This window comes from Girardinichthys multiradiatus, chromosome 5 (assembly GCF_021462225.1).
Source record: "Girardinichthys multiradiatus isolate DD_20200921_A chromosome 5, DD_fGirMul_XY1, whole genome shotgun sequence".
Taxonomy (NCBI): Eukaryota; Metazoa; Chordata; class Actinopteri; order Cyprinodontiformes; family Goodeidae; genus Girardinichthys; species Girardinichthys multiradiatus.
Genome location: NC_061798.1, coordinates 4722825 through 4748084, shown reverse-complemented (window position 1 = coordinate 4748084; position 25260 = coordinate 4722825). Strand labels below are relative to the sequence as shown.

The window sequence follows — 25260 nt, the reverse complement described above, 5'->3', positions numbered from 1 at the left end:
TTACATTATTAAATACAATTTTTGTAAAAATGTTATCGAGGAAATACTTGTATTCAATCAGCCAAATTATTTTGTGGCCGTGTTAAGGAAAACTTTGTGTAAATGCTTTTACTGACTAAAAAAAGTTAAAGCTAATCAACTTTAGCCCCTAGAGGGAAATGTCTGATTTGAACATTTGAAACATGCAGACCAGCAAGTGGGTATGTAAATGATTTGATTTGCAAGTAGCCGACATGTCTACAACGAGCACCTAAGGGCATCATTGGTAGAATCATGAGCGAAGTAGTAAATGTAACAGGGAGTTACCAAAGAGTCAGGCAGTCAGTGAGGCTGATGAATTAAGTAGATCAGACAGAGAGGATGTCTCCTAGTCGCATTAGACAACATCATCAGCCCATCTTAGAGTCAGATGGGGGTCCTTGAGGCAGTGTGGTTTCACTGTGCAATTGCATGACAGCTGGAACATACAGATGTTAGATCAGTCCAAATGTGGAAGCAGCAGGTATTCTAGAGCACCCCCACACATTGTGTCATCCCATATTGGGTTGGTTATGGGCACTCCCAGCATGCTGGACAATTACACAATACAACTACCCACCCTTTTTGCAAACAGTCTCTGATGGCCTTTATTTACTGGTTTAAATAACTGACATGCTATGGAGACTGCCTGTAACTTATAGCTCAACTTGTGATGCTAGCTATTGAACCCTTGGTTACCCATTATAATGACACTAAGTAAAAAATACAGCTTTTTTGTGGTATTAGAATATATGTATTTTATGTATTTTATAAATCCCGGCATGGGATTTTGTTTTAAAACAAAATATATTTCAAAAAACACTTAAAGACAATATTAAGACACCTTTTTGCTGTCTTTACCTGTTTTGTGAGAGGACCGATGCAGTGAAGGGCGATGAAGTCAGCTCACCAGTGTCAGCACCACAACACACCTGGTGTGGTCCCACACAGCTGCTAGCTGGGTGAGGTAACAGTTGTGCGTGATATCACCGTCATCATTCGGAAAGTAAAGAGGAATAGCTAAGAGCAGGTAAAAGGTGGCTTGTCTTTGTTGGTTTATGACACAAATTCTTTATGAAAGAGGCTATAGATTTCATACATTATCCCTTTTTGCTGTTCTGCTTTTTAGAAAGTAGCAGATTCAGATACAATTTGCTTATTAACTGGTCAGGCTGTTGGTTCAGGGACAAAATGCAGTCAGCTGATTGCAGCTTTCCAGCTGTGGTTTTAAAGCCGCGCTACCTTTAGCTTCTTCGAAACCATCAGAGTCCGAGTTTTTCACAGCTGAAAATATTTCCAAACAGCTGAATCTGATAATCTCAAGAGAGAGTGAGAAGTACAGGAGCTGTCTTTCAGGGAGCTGATTGATGGTGCATAGCAACAGTAGGGGAGGAGAAGCTGTTACTCTGTGCTCCACACAATCATAAAAAACTATGGTCACTCCAGCACATTCTCTGGTTTCCAAATGACTTAAAACGCTATGATGGAGAATTTCAGCTGTGCTAAAACTCAAAATCTTCGGTATTGTGTGTGTACTGTTCAGTTTCACATGAAGTCCAAACACTAGCAGTGGAACTAGAATTTTTTATCCTGCCCGAGACTTAAATTCCATTCAGATGTTTTGTAGTGGATGAATCACAATAATGGTTGGATTTGACAAAAAAGTGAATCTGTAGTTTGAATAAGGGATCCTGAAAAAATCTCATCAGTTTTCCACTGAACTGATAAATTTAGATTTTAGCAATTTATCTGTAAACGATAGTTTCAACAAATATTAGAGGATAGCCTCCTGCCCCTGTTCTTTGTAAAGTAACAAAGTCTAATTTCTGAATATGGATTCATTGTATCCTAATTTTATCAAGACATTAAGAACTTACATGTCAGATCCTGAAATTTGTCTCAACATGCATTGCTATATCATCATTGGTGGTTCTAGAGGGGGGACAACAGGGTCCAATGACCCTGTGGAACTGGTCTTGGCCCCTGTTATGGCCCCTGCACTGAAGACATAATGATGCACATAAATCATAACTGATTGGTCTTTTGGCCCAATTTAATTTTTTACATTTACAGTTTTACTTTAACAATGAATTGCAAATTAGGGTTTTGCACTTTTAGCTTCATCCGTATTGGGATAGGATCACGGTTTTCATCTGCTAGATCAGGGGTCGTGCACCCTGCAACTTCGGAGCCGCAAGTGGCTCTTTGGCTCACTTAATATATAAAACAATGAAATATTGCCCTATTTTATTTTTGTTTCTTTTGTTCCCGTGCTCCCGTGAAAAAAAAACTTGGCCCCACCCTGGTACATTTGGTCTAGAACCTCCACTGTATATCATGCAGCAACTGCTTGACCGAACCTTACAGAGAACCCAATACTTCACATTTTCATTTGCATATCAAGCTCACTATCTAGTGATAACTTTGTGCACTTCAGTACCACTAGTATGTTTAAAAGTTTAAGAACAACATGAGATTTACACCACAAGAGAATTGAATTTAATGAGCTGCACGTAGATGTGTTGGTCACAAATCTATAAATGCAGTAAAAATGAACAAAATGATGATGTAAGGCATGCAATCTCCACACAGCTTTGAACATTGAAGCTACAGGTCTTCACAGTAGGACACACCGACACTCAGTCACAAGTACACACAAAAGTGGTCTTAAATGATCTCTCGTTAGGACCCAATAAACATTTATTCTTTGCACACACAATAAATAGAACTTTAATTCATCACAACAAATCTTAAGAACAAATATCAGTAATATATTCTAACACTTCTGTTTTCTACCATGTCCACCCTTGAAGAAGAAATGATGTGCTTCAGCAGGAATAGTTAATAATGTGAGCGACAGTGACAGTTACACAAACAGGTTAGTAGCCTAAGCACATCATGTGAGCATGTTGCACGTAGAATTACAATGGTCTGAACAGCCGTGACTCTTGCATTTGACCCTTATTAAACCAGTCGTCATGGAGCTGTGATTTCAACAAGTTTCATCATTCACCGAGATTCATGTTTTTCATTTGTAAATGACATGAAATGCTGCTGTTTTAGCTCTCATATAAAAAGTGCACACGATAGCTTCTGTATGCTGCAAAACCCTTAGAATCTTGAATGCAAAGTGCCTGTACAAACAGTTAAATATCTGCCTCCATATAAAAATAAAATTAGCCACACAGAAATATTGCACACCTAAGGAGTTTAGAGTTATACAATTGACAAACTATTGAGGAAATGTACAAACAGGGAAATAATAACGCATTATAAATATCTGCATCTTCAGCTTTAAAACTGCATGGAGCATGTCTCTGGCTGCAGGTGGGGCAGAGGTGGAGTCACGGCGGCCGAGGGAAGATGGATTCAGGCTGGGCAAGTGAGAAGAGATCACGGCGGAGCAGCAAGTGGTTGTGGTGGACAAACAGGACAGAGCTCCTCAGTGTTGCTGGGCATCCAGCTCCCTCTGGCGGCAGCCCACAGCAGTGATGAGAGCAGCTCCCTTACCACTGCCGTCCTCTGATAGCAGGAAGTTGACTTCGCACTTAGGGGCAAGTTCTTTTACTGTCTGGTGGAAGATCCGTGAGAAGCTGAAGGAAAAAATCATAAGGGATCTTTAATAAGATAATAGTTTGAAACGTTAAAAGAAGTTCTGTCCAATGTAAGCATGGGATATATGCTGTACAGCGAGGAGACTTATAATCGTTTAACACAATGTGGAAACATCACTGTCCAGTCTGGTGTAGGCTTCCAAATACTGATTCTAAAATGGTACTCTATAGAATTACCTATTAACAATTAGAATTAAGATCTTGACATTTATTTTGCAAAAGTATTGCTTTAGTCAATACTTTTGAAATCACCTCCCACTGCAACTTGATCTGCAGGTTTTCTTTTTTTGAGTATGTCTCCACCAGCTCTGCAAATTTACAGACCAAGATTAACACAAGATTTTCTCCACTATGTGAAATGGTTTTAGTTGTTGTCCTGCTGGTAGTTGAACCTCTAACCTCCAGCCTAGTCTCAAGTCTGTTGGAGCCTCTAACGGGATTTCTTCCAGGATTGGCCTTTATTTGGCTCCATCCATGCCCCCATCATTCTGACAGGTTACCCCATCCCAGCTAAAGAAAGGAATCCCCACAGCATGATGATGCAAGTTTGACGATGGGGTTGGATTGCCAAGGTGATGGGCATTGTTAATTTATCGCCACAAACAAAGAGTTGAGTTTAGTCTCATCTGACCAGAGTACTAAAAACAATTTCTTTCTTCTTGCTGCCCTTCCAGAAAGATTTGTGGAGTGCACGGCTAATAGTTGGATTTTATTTAGAGGAACTGGATTAAAGGGGGGCAAAATACAAATGGAAACCACACTTTTCAGATTATCATTTGGTAAAAAAAATGTAAAACCATGTATCAATTTCTTTCACTTTACAATTATTTACTACTTTATGTTGGTCTATCACACAAAATCCTTTAATGTTTCTGGCAATAACATGACAAAATGTGAAAAGTTCAAAAGGCATAAGTGCTTTGGCGAGGTGCTATATAAGCTCTAAAAGACTGACTAGCTCTAAAGAGGGCTAAAAAGTTCTCATTTTATATTCAAAAAAAGGCAAAACTGTGAAGTGTATATAAAGCATTAAAATAATGGGTACAGTACTCCAGGCACCAAGATTTATGAAATGTTAGCCTTTCTAGATTGAAAAAAAGTGATCTAATGCTAACAGGGTTTGTATTTTTTTGGCCTTGAGCTTGTCCATCATCTACATCTTGATGAAACAATTCTCCCCACCACAAACATCCCTCTGAGGATAACTGTAATCTAGATCTTACTGTGGGTGCAGCTTGTAGAGTGTGCCGTCCACACCCACGGTGATGTCCAAGTGGTCCAGTCCTCTGTTCTCACGGATCTTATCCACCACAGCAGCCATTCCGGCTCCGCAGATCTGAGCGGCACGGCGGGACACCGTTCCACACACCTCTTTAACAATAATACTGTCATCACAGGTGCTGTCGAGTCCCAGCTGCTGCAGGATCGCTCTGACCTGCAGCAACGCCAGACGATCACTGTGGAGAAAAAAAGAGCGGATTGAGGGATAAAGTCATAGGTCATGCAACAGCAGTAGAGTCACTGGATACATCTCAGCTGTTCCCAGAGGATAAGGTAATCTTACACCATAGTGTCTCCTTTCTTTCATTATTATGTGTGTTGTCTTACTGAATGCCCCTTTTCAAAAAGCATTGCTGCTCAGGCTCGGGCTTTCATGCTGATGTCCATTATTCTGGGGTTTTATCTGTGGACAGCATTTAGACATTTTATCTAAGTTCACCCTTAATATTTTCCACTTAGCAGTACTGTAACGTACAGCACACTGTTTTAAAGAGTTGTTTAATGTCACATGTTGTACATTTTCTGAAAAAGCTCAGATTAAACTAAAGGTTTTCTATAGAAATAAATGGTAATTTTCATTTAATGTGAAAAGCAACTTGTTGCAGCCACCTTCTTATCTCACATTGATTATGGTGACATGAATGCTCCTGTTGGAGGCTGTTGATCATGGAACAATAAGATTCATCACAGCATGTAAAACTCTTACCCACCATTGCATTTTATACTCTTTGGTTATCTGGCCTTTACTGTCCAAATATACAATGTTGCATTTATATATTTTTATCTGCTTCCTACCAATGTGCCTAACTTCCTATTTGTCACCTGAACAGAGCAACTACACCCTCCACTCACAGGGTTTTATTACATTCTGTGTTCCTTCAGCATGTACAGAACATCTGTACAAGTTCTTTCTTACAATCTACTGTGAACAATAGGACCTAAAGCTGTGCAGCTTAATTAAACTGAAGGGTGTGAAACATCTTTTAAGGACAATGGAGAAAGTATCACTGAATGGCTGCTCGTGTTCTTGTGTATGATTTGTTGCTAATGTCTTTTATTCTATTTTCAGATGTATTTCTCAGTTATTTGCTATATGAATAAGAGTGACTATAGTCTTTTGTAATATATTATTTTGTATCTCGTTTTTAAACAGGCCACTGTTGAGAATGAGACCTTGTGTCTCAGCAAGATTAATATGTATAAATAAAGGTGAAATAAAAATGAAATTTTAAGAAGGCAGACACCAGATTTGATCTCCATTTAAATCAAGTTCTGATGGTTGGATGAAAAGTTAAAATAATTTAAATTAATTAATTACAGTGTTGGCTTCATAAAAAAAATAGATCTTCTGGTGCTGGGACTGGTTCTACAAAAACCTCTGATTATCACGTTAAGTGTTTGAATCGGACCAAAGTGCAGAAAAGAGCTTGGCAGCCGCATGATGAGTTAATCTTGAGGTTTTATTCCAAAACCGTCAAAAGCGTCACAAAAATCACTGCAGGTACATAACCGAGTTCAGAGCCAAAAACCTACATGAGTACTCAGTTCTCCAACGTAGCAAAACTGAACATCAACAAGGGTAGTGACGAGGAACAGTGATGGAGAAACCAGCGGGGAACAAAGAACAAAGACCAACTAATATACAGGGAGAAAACAAAGGCAGGTAATCACAGAAACTAAGAACAGGTGTGACAAGCTGGCAGGGAGGCAGAGTGGACAGGTGGAACTAATTAACAATAAAGGAAAACATAAACCTAAACACAGTTAACACAAAAACACAAACCAAGTCCCAGGATGTCATATCATGACAATGATGTTTGCCAAACTTCTTGAGTGGTGAAGGAGTTAATTGTTCTAATCTAATGTTTAAAGGAAGGTATGAGTCTAACTGCTTTAATCCAGGTAGTAAATCTCCCGTATAGTTTGCATCCTTGGACTAAATTACAGAAAGTACCTACACACACTGGTGCTGCTGACAAAGAGGAGACATGTTGTATTTTTACCCAGTTGTTTCTCTAAAAATGTTGTTTACCATATATTTAAACTGGCGGTAGTTTAACACCATACACCGTGTTTTTGTGGGACGTGTATTTACAAAATTGTAATCTAAAATTAATATTTAAGGATAAATTTCACTTTTTAGATGAAAGAAATGTTTAAAGAAATGGTCTGTGATTTGACAAGACACTCACTAGGACTGGATCAATAAATCACCATTAGCAGAAAGTGTGAAGAATTCACTCACCTCTCTATTTGTGACAGGAATTTGGTCTCAAAGATGCCCCGAGTCTTGAGTGTCTCTGAGATTTGTCCGCGGAAGAGGAAACCACGCTTCGTCAGATCAATTAAAATCTGTCGCACAATTTCTCCCAGATACATACCGCTGCACATCTTCTCATATCTGATGAGCGTAAGAAAGAGATTTTAGTTACCAGTATGACATGAAGCACCGATCAGATTGTTTTAGTTGAGCACAAATTAGGTTAAGGTTTTAATTTGTAAATTGGAAAACTGACCTGAAAGACTTATTAAAGTCTATTTTTTTTTACTTTACATAGTTTGTATATGGCATCTGACCTCTGTTTGCCTTCGTTGAGAGAGTTTTCATCCACTGCCTGATCATATTTTGTCCTGATGTCGTCCAGACAGCCGTTATCTCCAAATGCTCCCCACTCCATATTGACACACATACGACCTTCAGTTCCATCCACTATTTCAATGTTCCTCATCTCCTCCATGTAGCAGGCGTTACTTCCCGTACCTGGGAGCAAACAAAGCAACTTTAGAACAAAACTACTTAACTTTACAGTTTTACTTCATGGTAGTTTACCCAGTAATCTTTTCTTAAGAAATTTAATGAAAGTATTTGGAAACAAAAAACAAACAAAGAGGAAACATGTCGCTCACCTGCAATCAGTCCGACTTCACAAGTTGGCTCCTCGTATGCACAGGTCATCATCGTACCCACTGTGTCATTCACTATGGCAACCACATCCAGCTCAAATTCCTAAAGTAAAGGCAAAATTGGTCAAACACTGAAATACAGCAAAATGTGTTCATGTAACACTAAAAGTCAGCTGAAGTCTGAAGTTTACCTACTGCAATGTTGCATAAATAGATATTTTATTCTAATACTTTTTCTTTAGTCAGTTGCAATAATATTTCTTTAAGGAACAAAGAATAACACATTAACTCTGAAAACGATATGGTTTTTAAATTTATGTTTGTCACCCCCAAAAGTTTGTGACTTGGATTTATCAGAATTATTGAAGTGTTTGAAGGTAGAAACATAAATAGGTCTACCTCTAGTTGACTCCTAACATGTCAGTTACACTCTTGGATACTTTTGAAAAGAATTGTGTTTTAAAGATTTTACTTTAACAAATGCAGACCTATAACACATTCTACTGCGGGCCATCTGTGAGCTCAATGTTTTAACAGTTTGTAACTTGTTAACATTAAATAATTCGAGTCGATGACCTATGCCTTAGTGAATGTGGTAAATGCAAACTTCTGACTTCATATATGCTGTCACTGTTATCACTGTTATCTTACATTTCAGTTGCCATGCACTTTGTTAAAACTCAGTAAACCAATTAATAGGGAGCCACAATGCTTTATTTTATGGATTTTATTCTGAAATCATCGTGTTACTGCATTACTGAACGTCTTCTCCCAACGTTACTGTGAAGGATGCCATGGTGTTTCCACCTTTACAGAATAGCAGATAAATACTGAAACTCAAAAATCAAACTTCATTAGGCTGTTTCTTTTACATAACTTCATTTGTTCACAATATATGAAAGCAATGTTAGGCTGTATTTTTGATAGAACAATGCTAAATGGAAACGTGTTGACAAGAGAATTAAAATGAGGGCTGATTACTGGATGCCACACTGAGAACAATGCATGTTATTCACATTTTGGAACAAACTGACAACAAGTGATGCAAGCTTTTCCTGAGAGCTGCTGCATCCAGAAGCTCTGCCTTCATCAGTTATCAATACATGCCTTTACAAGCATCACCACACACTGCTTCAGTCCTGCACTGCTTTACCTGATGGACAGGGATTTACTCTCAGTTTATACTTACTGGTTCTTCAATCTAAAGAGAGTGAAATCAGTTTAGAAAACTCTTCATAGGCAACATGTACACCCCTCTGCAAATCCCTACCCCAGAAACAGATGCAGATATATTTGTTGGTACCACAGCTGTATGTACTAAGACTTAAAATCATATTTTTAACTGAAACATTTTTATACTTCACTTTTTTTATGTTGATCAGGTTTTCTAGGAACGTTTAGTTTTGATTCTGACTTCTGTTTATCTGGGCTATAAATATGACATGACTGAGAGATTCAGTTGTCTTAGCGAATAGCCATTAGACTGGACGAGGAGCCCTAATTATGTGCCACCATACTCAGTGAACAGGATAGTAAGGGAGGTAAAATATCTCCAACTTTAAGTTTAAGAAGTGCAGCACGGAGTGGCATCTTGTGGTCACCAGATCTGCAGGACAACCATTAGATGCTATCTACAGGAGGAATTTTTGGAAAATCACCTTGTGCTCATTGTTACGTATGATGGAGGATCTATAATGCTGGGAGCCTGTTTCTCTATTAAAGGTCTGTGAGCCTTGTTAGAGTACATGTGATCATGAACTCGGAATAAATCCTTTGGACTTTGAGACATTTTTGTGTTGATTTGGTCATTTTAAGTCTACAGGCACAGGTCAAAAATCAACCTTCTTCCATGGCCAACTCTGTCCAAAGTCCGTGTTTAAGCGCTGTCTGTGTTTATACTATTGCAAGAAAAAGACAAATCGGCTTTAAGACTTTTTAGACAGCTTAACTAACACATTTCTCTATGTCCGCAAATTGTGGGATCTTTGTGAATTATAGTGGAAAAATCTGCCATCCCTTATTTCATCATATTTTGTTTTAAACAGGCCAGACATTTTTGTTTTGGCAGAAGTGAAGTGTTGCCACAAAGCCATAAAACCAGGAAGTGCACTTTAGCCAATGTAGGTCCAGTGTAGCTTACAAAACTGTAAATCTGTATAAATCAGTCCAGAGGCTGCTTAGTTGACTGTAACTTGTACCTTCTAACATAATTACAAAAGAAAAACACCAGTTAAAGCTTGTCTCAAGATAAAAGCAGTATGTTCACGTTTGGAAATCACGTTAACACTCGTCTATGTGGGATTTTGTTGTTTTCCACAGATTTTATGTGGGGCCTCAGAGGATTATCAAACACCCAGGCAGGATTTAGACTGTAACCATGTGAAACAACCTGAGATCATACTTGTATTGCTCTTATTTTTTAGCTTTCTTGTCTCATTGTGGAGATTCTCCACCACCACACCTAGAGATGAGCTGTGTGGTAAGCTGATGAAACTAAATAGTACTTCCAAGGTTGTTTGCTGAGTGTAAAAAAGCGGTCAAAAAAGCAACATCTTCATTCTATCATTAATCTTTCTGTAGTTTTTCTGTACATATTGACTGGTTTTTCACAGATTTTTAACTTTCACATTTCCAACGTATTCATGATTTTCGGAGGAATGTCATTTCAGTTTTTCTCTGTTTATGATTACCTCTTTTCTTTTGATTGCTTCTCGAAGAAGCTCCACTACATCTTCACCCTCACAGTCTGTTGCCTTGAAGCCTTTTGTCCAGGTTACCAGGATACCCTGTGGAAAACATAATACTGAATGAAAAACATCTCATAATAAAACTCAAATACAATTACATAGTTGGTGTGAGAGGAGTAGAGAATATATATATATATATATATATATATAACCAAATTCCATAAAACGGTAAAAAAAAAAACTGTTTCCTGTTTGTTTACATAAATTAGGGAAAAGTTAATTTTATTTTTTTTGGACTAAGAATAACCTTCACATTTTTTCCATTTTGGTTTGCAGAAAACCCTACTGTTCCATCACATCCTGTGACCGTCTGACAGTATAACCTGAGGTGACAGTATATACATTTTAACTACCTTTTTTGTACCAGCTTGTGTCGTAAGCTCAGCCTACACTCCTGATAGTTCTTCAGATATGCTTTTCTTCTAACCTGATTGATAGCAGCATTTAACTGTGTGTTAAAGATGGAGTAATGTAGAACATACTGCATCCAGGCTGGTCTGGTGACAGGGGAAGGAGAAGGTGAAACCCAGCGGCAGTCGAGCACTTTTCATTCCCATGTAGTCCAAGAAATCAGAGATGCAGTGCACAATGTGGTCAAAAAGCTGGAGAGAGACACTCATTTTAGGTGCACTGGGGATGTAGGGGTAAGTACTGTATTTTTATGGTGATTCATCAATAATGGGTTTCATTTCACTTCATTTAAGTACATGGAATGTCCAGATGTTTTTTTTTTATTATTGCCATAAAATTTTAAAGTGGTTACATAGATATGGAAGCAAATCTGTGAACGAGAAACCTTTTAACCAAGCAAATAGAAAACTAGAAAACCTCATGAAAGAAGCTTATTTAAAAAAAAAAAAGAAAAGAAATCTAATTCTGCCTAGTGAAATACTAACATTACCTCCTCTCCTGTGCCCTGCATGACTTCTATGGGAATGGCATAGATTTTGTTATGCATTTCTACTGTGCGCCTCTTCCCACTGCGAATCTTAACCAGAAGCACACGGAAGTTTGTCCCTCCAAGGTCCAGAGCAAGAAAATCTCCATTTTCTGGAAAAAACGGGCATTTGTTAACTTGAGAGTCAGCAGAATCTGTTTTGTCACCTTCTTAGCCTATGGACCTTTCATAAAATACTACAGACAAGGATTTGGTTTCTGTTTGTTATCCAGCAACCGATGAGACACTTTAAAAACAGATGTAAAAATGGTTTCTGGAATAAAACATTGCACATGATACACAACTCGGATGTCAGCTGTTTACTCTATCTCAGGAGCTCCTAACGCTTTCTGATGCAATAATTTTACTGACATAGGAAATTGGGTTAATGTATATAATAGCTGACTTTTCCACCTCATAAATGATATACCTGTAGGCTAACTTGAAATCAGTCAGTGTACTTCGTAAACACATCTAGCAGGTGGTAATCTAAGTCATTTCAGTCTGCTATAAAATTGTACATGTTCCTCTGATTGTGAGGTGATATTTTATTTCTCCTTCAGTTCCATGGAAGCTTATTATAAAGTGAAGTTTTCTCTGGATGTCACAGTTACCCTGTGCTACATTTGCTGGTGTTTGGTTTTGTACAACCCATACTGAACTGCTTTTCCTTTTATAAGATTTGAGACGTTACTTTGATGACACCTCCAAGAGCAACTCTGTTTCTAGCATAATACGTTAAAAACAGAGTTTCTAGCATATTCTTTTAACTCTGTTCAATGAATCTAGTTCAAACGTTGTGTTTGAACTGGATTCCCTCCTACAGCCCAAGCTGTGTTGCCTTTCAGTCACCTGTTCCATCTGGTGTACTTCGAACAAAGGTAGGCAGCATTTTGACTGTAGCTTCCTTGTGGCTTTCCTTTTGCAGGCCTCTTTCGATTTCCACTCTCATGCGTTTCTTCACTTCCAGCAGTTGACTTTTGCTCAGCCTGAATTCTGCCAAAGTTTCCTGGATCTGGCGCGCCTGGTCGGTTAAACGATATGCTACTGCTGTCACCATGGCAGCACCTTTGCCACTTCCACTTTCAGACAGCAGGAAACGAACATCAGAGTCTGGAACCAAACGACGTACAGTCTTGTGCAGGCGCCGGGCGTATCTGTTGAAACACAAGGAGACAACAGCATGGAATTCAACCTTTTCCCACTGCTGCTTTGTTGTTTAAAGCAGTCTACTTACTTTGAAGGTATGCAAGTCTTTAAAGAACAAAACAAGTACAAACATTGAGAGACCTAATACATTACTTGTGTTTATAACTGCATGAGGCTCTGTTGCTAAGTTCTCATTGAGTTCCTGTTTTCTAAAATACTCACTGAGGGTGCATTTTGTAGAGAGAACCATCAATTCCCACAGTAGTGCGAAGACGCGCAACTCCTTTGTTGTCCTTTAGGCGTGAGAGGATAGCTCCCAGAGTTGCAGAAATCAGATTTGCTGAGCGGAAGGACACAATGGTGCATACATGCCTGACGGCCAGGCAATCCTCATCTGACGGCTCCACACCAAGTCTGGTCAGGGTTTCCATACATTTCTTCAGTCCTTCTTTAGTCCTAAAATTATATTTTTACCTGAGTATATCAAGAGAAACTCAAGAAATATCTGGTTTTTCTGTTTAAAATATTTATACTGAACATTTTAGTTCAGGATCTTAAGGTAAAAATCTTCTTAGAAAGTGAAGCACCTTAAATGTAACTCTACTACTCTATCCCAAATGCATCCTTATTGAAACAACACTTATATTCACATCATAACACAAGCCATTCTCTGCACTCACTTCTCTATGGCAGAGACATGCTTTGTCTCAATCTTTCCTTTGGTCAGAAGCTCAGGAGTTATTCGTCCCTCAAACAGCAGCCCCTCTTTGGCCATCTTCACCAGGATGAGTCTAACCAGCTCTCCCATGTACATTCCACTGGCCATCTTCTCAAACCTTATCACAGAGACAAATAACTAGACTTTTAGAAAAGATTCACTTTCCAAGATGCTTTTTTAAATGAAACGTTTCTGTTGCCAGATAGATCAGATCAGAAGCATGATAAATTACAGTTGCTTTCCTGGGTTAAGGGAGCCTCTGTCAATCTCACGATCAAATTCTGTGCGAATGTCTTCCAAGGAGCCGTTATCCCCAAAGGCACCCCATTCAGTGTTAATGCACATTCGGCCTTCGTCGCCTTCAACCAGATCAATGTGGCGCAGTTCCTCCATGTAGCAGGCGTTTGTTCCCGTTCCTGAAAGGATGCAGAGTTTTTGGTGTCTGAATGAGTTCCACTCCGTGGAGCTGAGTAGATAAACTTTTTACTTCAAACACATTTGCCCTCATCCTGATGCAAGGGACAGAGCTTTGGGCAGCTCTGTCCTGAGACGTAGTGAGGCAGTTTCCAGTTGGAGTGATTGTTGGCTTACTGAGCAAAGCATTACACCTCACTTTGTCTACAATGTATTTGTTTTTATGGGAGCTTGTTAGGTATTGACTACATTGATCATTAATTCTTTCACAAAAGAAACAGAGATTCTGTAAGTAAAGTGGAAGCCCCATTTGAAGCGCCTTGGTGTCAATAGACGTACATTAATCTGTGCTTTTAACACACTGTGGATATGTCTAGCTGAAATATGCAATGTCCAGATGTTTTTTTATTATTGCTATTATTTTTAAGTGGTTACATAGATATGGAAACAAATCTGTGAACAAGAAACCCTTTAACCAAGCAAATAGAAAACTAGAAAATCTCATGAAAGAAGCTTATTTCAAAAAAAAAAAAAAAGGAGATCTAATTCTGCTGAGTGAAATAGTAACATTACCTCTTCTCCTGTGCCCTGCATGACTTCTATGGGAATGGCATAGATTTTGTTATTCTACTGTGCGCCTCTTCCCACTGCGAATCACTGTGGATATGTCTAGCTGAAATACGCTTAGACTGACAGTCCCTTCAAATGACTAAAGTTCAGCTGTGGACAGTTTTAAAAGAAGTGTTGGGATAAAACAGGTATGAAAACTTTGCTGGGGAGCTTTGCCTTGGAGGATCAGTCGCCGACCAGATTCTGCAGGTCTGGGTTGGTTGATAGAAAATAAAAGGGGCATATTGCCTGAAGTACATCTTACACTGCCAGTATGTGTTAAATTGTACAACTGTAATACTGATTTACACTGACTATTCACTGGGAGAAGGCTGTTAGCATCAACATAAATAAAACAATACAGGATCTGGTGTGCAGTGTTGAAGGTTTGTTGCATCAACATTTGTCCTTTCAGAATGAATGAATTAAAATAAAATAAAAATTTCACCGATAATTATTCCCACTTCGCAACGCTGATCGTCAAATCCACATGTCATCATAGTGCCGACTGTATCGTTCACCACTGCCATGATGTCTGCTTGATAGTCCTGAGAAAATAAAAGGGTTGAGTATTCCAGGATAAAAGAATTAGCAAATGTAATGAATTATACTGGCATATAAAGCTTTCAAAGGGAAAAAAAAATAAGACTTACTCCTCGTTTCTTGATTGCCTTGTTCAGAAGTTTCACAACATCCATGCCTTCTACACCATTAGCTTTAAACTTCTTTGTCCAAGTCACTAGGACCGCCTGTGAAACGAAGGTAACGAAGGTAAAGACTGCTTACCACTAAGGGTGGCACAAGCAGCTATTAGCTCTAAGGGGAAATCTATTTTTCAGATAGAACCAGGTAGGCTTAGATATTCCCTTATTAATTGAAATGATTGTTGTATTTACTCTGGTTATCTTTGTCTGACATAAAATTATTTGAGTTGAAATATTCAAGTGTGACAAAAAAAAAATCAAAAACAGATTAAATCTGTAAGGGGACAAAATGTTTTCACAGCAATGCACATCGTAATCCAGTAAGGTGATTACCTCGTCCAGTTTGGTTTGGACACAGGGGAATGAGAATGTAAATCCCACAGGTAGTCTTTTATCCTTGATTTTCTGTTTCTCTATAAAATCACCCAGGCACTCTGCAACATGGTCAAAGAGCTGGAAGCAAACAAGAGATTTTATAATGAAGATTATTCCAAAATAAAGAACAAATCATCACAGTAATAACATGTTATGTAAATCAATTATTGTTGTATAGTCACAGCTGTTGCTTTCATAGTTTTATTTTATTAAACCTGTAAACTACAGAAAAGAATAATTTTGGCAGTCAGTGCTATGCTTTCATTGTCAGACTAAAAAGAAATGGGAAACTTACTCAAATCAACCAATTTTCTCTTTGACGATCTTTTAAAAAAATTGTTTAAGAAAAATACTTCATGATAGGTATAAATTTAAAGAAACTAGTTCATGGATCACATTCCATTTCTCGCCAGCTGTCTTTGCAGCATTTCATTACCTAAATTTGTCTTGTTCTAAGTCAGCAGTACCAATCCATTTTATTCATAAAGCACATTTAAAAACAAATTGTTTAAACCAAAGAGCTGTACAGTACTAAAAGGTAAAAAATCAAGACACAAAGAAAAAAGATAGTGAAATATAACCACAGAGACGATCATAAAAACTAATCTTTACCATTACCTTACATGTTAATGTGTTCTGTACAAGGAGGACTTTAATAGAATATGTTAAATGATAATGTCTCACATGGGTTGAACAAGATTTGCTGATTAAGACTCCCACATGGGAGCTTTTATAGATGTAGCCTGACAAATGCTTTGAATCTCTGATGTAGAAAGACCGGAATAGTTGAGATTCTATGAAACAACACTACTGAAGGAAGGCCCAAGTGTTTTCTTTGAATAAAGAAAGTGTTCAAACTTAGGTTGACTTCTGCATTTACCTGTGTCCCACTCCCATGGATGATGTCATCAGGAGTCTCATAGACTTGGCTCTCCATCTGAACCGGTTGCTTCTTGTCCTGTGTCACTTTGACACGCAAGATCCGGAAGTTTGACCCACCAAGATCAAGAGCTATAAAGTCTCCCTTTTCTGTCAATTTGAGAATGCAATAAGGCATTAGTGATTAATGATCAGGACTGTTAGAGCTTATTTTAAACAGTTTGCTGCATAAACTGACTGTTGCAGTTTAGATACCCGAGGCAAATTCTGTGCTTCGGTTTGCTTCTACGGCCATAGTGTTTGGGAAAATAATCAAGCCAATCAAAACACTGAAATCCTTCATTTGTGCCTGTTGTTTGAAAATGTTGCATCTTGTTGCAATGGATGTGATGCAGAGATGAGCTTGAAAATAAACTTTAGTACCACTGATTTCTAAACACTAACGATGCAGAGTTATGATTTCCCCCAGCATTAAATGGTGGAAAATCAAAAATATACAGTACTTTGTGTATGAATCAAAATGTATTGTTTTGTCAGGGTTGTAATGTCTTGCTTCCAAAATACTTGTGCACTGAACAGACAAGAAAATGAAAACTGAACAAGAACATTTAGTCCTGATCCAAATCCTAAGATTGGAAAAGGTTTTTCTCTTTTACACTGGATCATAACCAGGTTATAAATTGAGCATCAAAATTCAAAACAAAGAGGCAGCAGCAAGAAACAACACAAACAAGAGGAGGCAAGTTATTGAAGACTCAATTAGGCTATTAATCAGATGATCAGAAGTTTAAGACCAATTTCCAAACTTTAATTAGCCATCACTTCAAAAATTCCTTTAGACATGCTTTGTTTCCAGTGGGATGGTGGGAACATGTCTCCAGGTAGTGAAAATGGCCTTATGTAGGCCATCTGACGTCCATTTTTGTAAACCTGCCTTGCCATCTATCCGCAAACGTCTTGAGTAGGATTTATATTAGAGAAACATGCAGGGTGGTGTAAAAGAGGATCGTTATTCTCCTGGAAGAAGTTCTTTGTCAGACGGTATTGTCCGTTTGAAAGACCCAGTAATCACCACACAGACGAACGCCCTCATTCAAGACGATGTCACTGCCAGACCTCCACTAGCTGTTGTTTAACACTCCTTGACAACCAGGAACTGCATTGGTCCATTGAAAGAAAAGTTTCCCAAACCATAATAGAGCCTCCTCCACTATGCCTTGTAGAAAACATGTCCAGTGGGAGGGGTGAAAGTTTGTGGTGTAAGAGGAGACGTGGCCTTTGAAGATGTGTTTTCTAAATGTTTCTCCTGGGAGTGATATATTATAGTTATTAGGATAGAGTCAGCATCAATTAGGGTCTTAATTTGGATCAAAGATCTGCCTTTGTCTTTACATACAGTGCAACAGATCCCCCAGCTTAGTACATGTAAAATTATTTGGGGTCTATTTACGTTTTGTTCACAAAATTCAGTTCAATAAAAAGGTCTTAATTAATCCCAGGAAAGTTAAAAGAGGAGATGTAGATGCTGATGCTGACTCTCTGATGTTGTATGACAGTCTGATGAAGATGAGACTAAGAATTGTCTGTAATGTTCTTCTGTTTATGAACCAATCATCTCCAGAGGTTCCAGAGCAGTCAACAGCTTCACTGTTTCTTCTCCAGTCTAGTCTGTTGTCCAGATGAACACTTATACTCCTCCCATGATAAAATAGTGTTTCTCCTGAAATCTACAATCATCTCCTTTGGTCTGTTCACATTCAAGATCAGAAGATTGTTTCCACACCTTGTCACAAAGTGGTCCATCAGGTCTCTGTACTCAGCTTCTTCTCCTATGAAATACCGGACAACTTTGAAGTCGTCTGTATTTTTGCTGAGAACTGGACTCTTGGATCTTCTCGGAAATTTAAAATGACTTGTCTTTCTGTCTCCTAACTTTGCAGCAATGGATCCATATGAGAGACCTTGCTTCTGCATCTTAAAAATCCTACCATATTAAAAAACAGATAATAAAATTAAAGCCAGATTTATGCACAGATTCAGAATTTTGAGGGGTGTGATTTGACTTTTGATTAGTTGTTAAACTGCATGATTGGGTAATAGTTTTCACTAATTTACCCACTCTGTTTACCATCTGGATATGATCCACCAGCATAAAGTGGGAATTCTTGTCATTTCTTCCCCGATTTGATCAGGGGTGTGTCTGTACTGGTCATGAATTAATTTAGCTTGTTGGATATGCTTGTCATTAAAAACACAGTTCAATATGGATAGATGATGCTCATATGTCGGGAACAAATCTCCTTATCTGCATGTTGCACTTTACTCAGTCATTTTCATTGACATAAACAAGTAAAATTAACCGTTGCTGGCCCTAGATTTTGTGTGTGTGTGTGTGTGTTTGTTCAGTTTCATACAAGGAACGTATAGACATTTTAAACACATTTAGGGGGAAAAACTAAACATGAGACCAAAGTAATTTTTTTATGAACCTAAATAGTTCAGTAAGATGGTCAGTCTGTATTTTAGACCTAATCTGCAGAGTTAGTGATCCAAGTAGAATAAAGCTTTATTTGTTGCAATTAAAGCAAAGCCATACTGTGGTATAACAGTATAACTATCCATCCCACTATAACTATCCATCCTATCATTGCTTATCTGACATCTAATAAGAATCATTTTAACTCTCATGGATTCAACTTTGCCCTTTGCGTGCTCCCTTGGTTCTCTCATGTTGATTTTGAACTCAAAGCTATTTATAATGAATGAAGCCAAGAGTCAGGCTGTAGCCTTGCTTACTTAATTAGACCAGTTTGCGTCTCACTCTCATAACCATGATTTATAACAAAGATATGAAGAAAGAATAAAAGCATGTAATACAAATGTTCCTCAGTCCATGGTATAGAAGGCAGGTGGTTTTCTTTTTATAGCCTCTTATCTTTGGGTTCCGGTCCCAGTAAGAGTAGATCTTTAGGCCTTTTATCTATGACCTTAGTACCCACTTTCAGGCTATGGTAATTGTAAAGTTGCTGTGTTCATATTTGCTTTTGAAGTCAGCACTTGGATCTAGATATTGAGTCAATTCCACCTTGAACATGTCCCAGTTGAAACCAGACAGCTATTAGGACCTTCTAGTTGTTGTACCTGTTTAACAGACTAGTGGATATTTTATGCATTCAGACACTGTAAAAACTCTATACCACCAGAGGCTGCACATCTCTGTGTTTTTAACTGATTAAAAATATAAAAGTCAAAAGTTTTATTCATCTTGAACGTCAAAACAGTGGGTCAGAATTTTATTTTTGTGAACCTCGATGCTTGTTTTCAAAGTTTCCAAACATCTTCTGTATTAAACACATCATTAGAGCCCATTTTCTGCTTTTTGTATAGCTTCTTCCAAAATCCCAAACCCCCGTCAGTGTCCTTGTGTCTAAACAAGGACAATCCACATGATCCAGACTTCATTTGAGTCAGCACAGCTTTTTTACATCTTGTTGCTCATTTGCAGTGGTGTAATGTGTAAGTTTGTTCTTTTGCAATAAATTACATGTCTCTAATTTTTATGGTAGTTTCATTTAATGAAGAGAGACAGAATATTTAGAAACTCCATAAAGAAAACCCACATTAGAAAAGATTTAATTTCCAGGTCTTTGAGTGAAATAAGTATTTTATGCTCCATCAAAACATGAATTAGAACCTGAAGACATCCTTATGGGCATCCACACTTCGAAGACATTTTCTATAGCTGGGCACCAGGTTTTGCACTCATGTCACAGTAGATTGTGGCCGATCTACTTCTCTTTGCAAAAACTCTTTAAATCCTTTAGGTTTCTTACTTGCCGCTTTGTAACTTGAAGCTTCAGTTTTTCTCATATTGGGAGATCTTTCCATAATCCCTCTTTGTTGTTCTGGCAGAGGTAACAATGTCTTTGCCCAAGGTCTTACATGGCCCCACCAACTGTGGTGAAGTTGTACAGTGCTCTTAGCAAAAAACAACCCCCTCTGTGCAAAACTGTGAAGTTATTATTCTTCTAGTCATTCTTAGGATTTTCTTCCTAAAATTATTTAGTTCTGCAATATTTGTCTTGAATCTGCCTCAGTGCTGCCCTCTTTGGGTTGAATGGTAGCTACTGCAGTTGAACTTTCCTATTGGTTCAAATGGTACAGCTAGGTACATGTCTAAGTCATAGCCCTGCATTCAGGCCTAAAACAATGCCACTTAGACACATGCCCCCGTAATGAGTCCGATGTTGGAATTGTTCCTCCACTGCCTCGGCAGCACTGGTTTTGGGTATCGCTGAGTCGGCACCTTGAGCCAGCGGCTTGAACTAATAAGGCCCAGGCCCGCTGGGCTCAGGTCAAGTGCAGACTTACAAAATGAACAGGGGAACAAATCCTTTTCCCCCATTGTGTATGGTATGATTGTTGGGGCTTGATTCGACTAGCATCTGAACCACTGATCTTCTGTGTTTAGAGAGTGCAGCTGCACTCCTAAATATCTGAATTTTCCTCCTACACGATCAATATAAATGCACTGCTTTTTTTGGCTCGTGAAAAGTTTCAATTCTAATGCCTACTGTCATAAACCTCTGCCATGGTGCAAATGTTCTGCAATTTATCAAAATGTATCAATTTATCAAAAAACCCATTTTATTCTGTCCTGGTTTTTATCTGGCTAAAGTTGTATTTTCTCTAATACGTACAGGAAGTGATTAGGCTTTCCAAACCAGCCTCACTGCCAAAACAATAGTGATTTAGTGAATCCATACCCAGAGCACAGAAGGGCTTATGTCACATGACAAGGGTGGCCATTTTAATACATAAGCACATTTTTAAAAACAGACGATGGATCAGATGTCACAACTTTTGTTCTGTGGTAAAATCATAATGGCACAACAATATCATGAATGTGTGAATAAGATTTAAATAAAGCCCATTAAGAAAATAAAAACATTTGTTAAATAAAAACAATCAGAAAATAAAAACATTCAGATAACAATGTTGGTGGATGTAGAAATAAATAAAGACAGTCTATTACTGCACAAATACATTTTTTGATGTGTCTAACACCCATTCACACACCCTACCTGATCCATCAGGGATGGACCTGACAAAGGTGGGCAGCATCTTCACTGTGGCTGTGGGGTTTGTGTCACGACCGAGTCCATTTTCCATTTCCCTGCGGAAGCGTCCCATGATGTCCTTCAGCGTCTCATCGGAGAAACGCATTGAGTACAAGTACTTATCAATCTGAAGAACAGACACACAAAAATGGGCGTATGGGAAGGTCAATCAGTCACGTACAAAGATACACTGATCTGGATTAATACTGCCTAAATTAATATCTTGGATGTTGTTTAATTTCTATATACAGTTACATGTAGTGCAGGGCCTGGGAAATGTCAGTTTAGAAATCTACTGTACCACAGTTAGTGTTATACCAAAATAGTTAACAAGTTTTTTATCTAATTAAGCTTCTTTAACTTCAGTAACACAAACACCAGCAGGGTTTTCCGCAGTAACTGTGTTTTGTTTTATCAGTGGTAATGGATCAGGGTTACTGAATTCGACGACTGACAGTATGTTTTCCTTTAGTTTTTTTTTTTATTAAAGTACAATAATCCATTCAGTTTTAAATGTGTAATCACAAAAGGCCTCAGATATATGTGTTAAACAGCATTTAGAGTAATTTCTCTAGTTGAGCCTTGCAAGTTTTCTACTGTGTCAACTGTTCATGAACAGTTTAAAATATCAAACTTTAATGGGGGAATAATCTTTGTATATCTAAACTTACACTATCATTACATGATTTTTGTTGATGGTAAAAAAGTTGCAGTTCTGTAGGAAAGTATTTGCGCTTTTTCACATTATCTCTGTTTTTGCTTGTTTGCGTCTCTTCAATATTTTAGATTCAAACATTATATCAAACATTTTTTTCAGAGAAAGATAACATGAGTAGATACAAAAAGAAGTTTTTAATAATAATTTTATTAAGGTAAAAAAGCTACCTAAATCATCCTGGCCCTATGTGAATGAACACTGCCAACACCCTTGCTGTATTTGAAATACCTGCCAATGCATGTTTACATCTCTGTGGAGCAAGCATCAATGGCCTGTTTAAGGTCATGTCACAGCTTGTCAATCCAGACTCCAGACACTCCAGAACCTTCATTTTTTTTGTTTTTGAGCCTTTCAAAGGTGGAATATGCTTTGGATCATTGTCCTGCTGCATAACCGAAGTGGGCTTAAGCTTAGAGGGTACACATGCTTTTAGAATCTTCCTTTTCACATTTAAATGGTTCAGTTTTAGTCTATATGAAGTAGAGCTGCAATGCTTTGGTCTGAATTCCTTGTTATTGTAGCTCCACAGGTTCCTCTTCTACCTCTGTTCTGAGATGGGTCTGAGAGCAACTACTTTTGGTGCCGTCTCTTTAAATGCTACTGAGGCACTACACAGCCTGCCCTCCTACAGGTCAACGATTGTTCTACTCCACTCCATTCGGCCATTTTTGTAGTTTCATAACAGAGATACAATTATCTAGCTTCGCATAAACTTTTTATTCCCAAATTGATTAAAAGATATCAACAACGGAAGACTTTCCATCCAGCCTCGCATGGAGTCAGTCTGACCCAGAGCGAGAGGAGAAAACACGATGCTACTGCTATGTAGGTTTCTTCAAAGAGCCGTTGTAGATGCTGATGGCTGTGGGCAGGAAGGATCTCCTGTAGCGGTCTGTCTTACAGTAGATCTGAAGAAGCCTCTGACTGAAGACACTGTTGTTGTAGGACAGTCTCATGAAGAGGATGCTCAGGGTTCTCCATAATGTTCTTCATTTGCACTATTGAGTGTTCTTCAATAGTGCAAAACACTCATCAGAGAACAGAAAAAATTGAACGGATTGAAAAATATGACCCAGACGGAATATAAAGATATCTACGCACCGCCTGGAGAGACTAAATTCAACTTTTCTGCTCTCCTACAGACTCCAAGCATACAGCAAAATGTATCTAAGGGCTAAAAAGGCAGATTTTGCATGATATGTCCCTTTAAGGTCACACACTGATAGCTGGACTTTCTCATTTGGGATTTCTGCTATAAAAGTCTTGATTCCATCAGTTATGGCAAGTCAAGGTTGTGAAGCAGCAAGGCATCTAAAGACTATGATTACCACAACCATGGCCGACTGTGTGATGTTATTTTTCTTCAGTGTAGTGGTACTTTTCTGCTATATCAAACGGGAGGCTAATTTTTCCACTTTTGTCACATCAATCCACAGAATAATTTCCCAAACGTTTTGGCTGTCAGTAATATGTTTTTTGGCAAATGTACAGTGGGCCTTTGTGTAACCATTAGTAACCCTTTCCAGACAACATGTATTTATTTCTTATGTATTTTTGAACTTCTTTAGATCAGCACATATATATATTATTACACATATTTTGATATCTTTTTGGCTACTCCAAGTTGTCAGACAGGTTTTGTTTAAGTGACTGCTTGATTCTACAGATCTGACAATAATCAGGCCTGGGTGTGACTACACCCAGGCCTGATTATTGTCAATTATTGTCTAACTGTTTTTAGGTTTCCAACAAATGTGGTTAATCATGTATTTCATGATTGAAGAAGGGGGGATTACTTATTCATAGGGGCAGGTTGGTTTAAATAGCTTTTTTTCTTTTAGCTTTGTCTGATATCAAAGTTTGATTAATGATCTAAAACAAAAAAGCAAGAACAGGAAAACTGTAATGAGGGCAAATACATGTTCCCAGCCCTGTATATGCAGTACTTACATGGTTGGAAAACATCTTTCCATTAGGGGCATTTATTTAACTTGTAAGTTCCATGAACCTCCTTCATTAGAACTATTTGCCTCTGCTGGGTGTTGACATCACACCCCATTGATTGTCCCACTCATGGAATACCTCTTCAGCTGCCTACATTAGACTGTACCCATGTTAAATTTCAATGAGCAGACAGGAGTTGTAATCTTCTAAATTGTGATTATAGATTTAAAGATGTTATCTTTTCAGAGCAGCTGGGTAATAACAAAACAGGAGAGAACAGCTATGAGAGATAACAAAATGGGTGAGTAGAAAAAGCAAGGCATGAGGGAGTTCATATATGACTTTTTATAACAGCACCTGTCTTCTTCTGACACCATGGCAACCAGTGCTCTGAGAACCCTAATGGTGGCGATGTGCTGCAGACACCATCCCTGACCACAGCCCAGCTCAAGGACATCAATGTCAAATACTAATAACCATTCAGAAAACCAGAAAATGGACCATCCCCCTCATTGCACATTGTGACCTTCTCCTATGTAGCTGTAAAATGCTACATCCTCCTCTCCCAACACGATTGGCCCAAAAGCTGATTCCTAACATGCTGTGCTGCTGTCACAATGTAAAAGCCTCCAGTCTCAGTGCCTGGTTTATTGTTCTGTTGCTTACCTTCTTGAGCTGATCATCTTTCAGCTCAGTGAAGTAGTAGGCCAGAAGCTGAGCTGCTATCATTCTGCCTGCTCGTCCGCCAGGAGCTGTCAGCTGCTATGTGCTGCTTGGAGTAGAGAATGTAAGGGATGGAAGCCTTGTGTAAGTTTACTTCTCTCCCCCCACACTGATCCTTTTAATCTTGAGTGAAAAAAGCAGCAGGCCTAAGCTGTGCAGCTGGGCAAGGCAAGGTTAAAAGGAAAATGTCCAGCAGCCGTGCCTGCTAGTCTGCGACAGGCAGCAGTCACCGCCTCTCTCTCACACACAAACAAACACACACACGCACACACACGCAGGCTAGCTTTTACTCTGACACCACCCCCCTCTCAGTTGCTAGCTCCCTGTTAGCCTCCAGGGAGATGTTACAGCTCTGCACTGGAATGGTGTTCCTGCTATGCCCTGCCCCCACTCATCCATTTGATTG

At 38.5% G+C, this 25260-nt stretch overlaps 1 protein-coding gene and 1 long non-coding RNA gene across 3 annotated transcripts; one reads left to right on the top strand and one right to left on the bottom strand.

The window, feature by feature from the left end:
* Positions 1 to 2494: 2494 nt before the first annotated feature.
* Positions 2495 to 25227, bottom strand: LOC124868311 (hexokinase-1). 2 transcript variants are annotated; one of them, XM_047365425.1, is made up of 19 exons: positions 24798 to 25227; positions 21434 to 21596; positions 16351 to 16499; positions 15429 to 15548; positions 15045 to 15140; positions 14840 to 14939; positions 13601 to 13784; positions 13331 to 13486; positions 12873 to 13106; positions 12354 to 12658; positions 11466 to 11614; positions 11047 to 11166; positions 10508 to 10603; positions 9007 to 9018; positions 7821 to 7920; positions 7491 to 7674; positions 7159 to 7314; positions 4856 to 5089; positions 2495 to 3611 (listed from the first exon to the last, which is right to left on the bottom strand). In XM_047365425.1, exons 1-19 carry the CDS (start codon positions 24858 to 24860, stop codon positions 3461 to 3463), a joined length of 2772 nt encoding a protein of 923 aa, XP_047221381.1. In that variant the 5' UTR covers positions 24861 to 25227; the 3' UTR covers positions 2495 to 3460. The 2 variants fall into 2 exon arrangements, with proteins under 2 accessions (XP_047221381.1, XP_047221382.1); XM_047365426.1 differs by lacking the exon at positions 9007 to 9018 and having other exon boundaries at positions 24798 to 25223.
* Positions 5052 to 11148, top strand: LOC124868312. The gene is made up of 3 exons (XR_007038301.1): positions 5052 to 5186; positions 10841 to 10892; positions 11026 to 11148. It is a non-coding gene; the product is annotated as an uncharacterized LOC124868312 (long non-coding RNA).
* Positions 25228 to 25260: the final 33 nt, after the last annotated feature.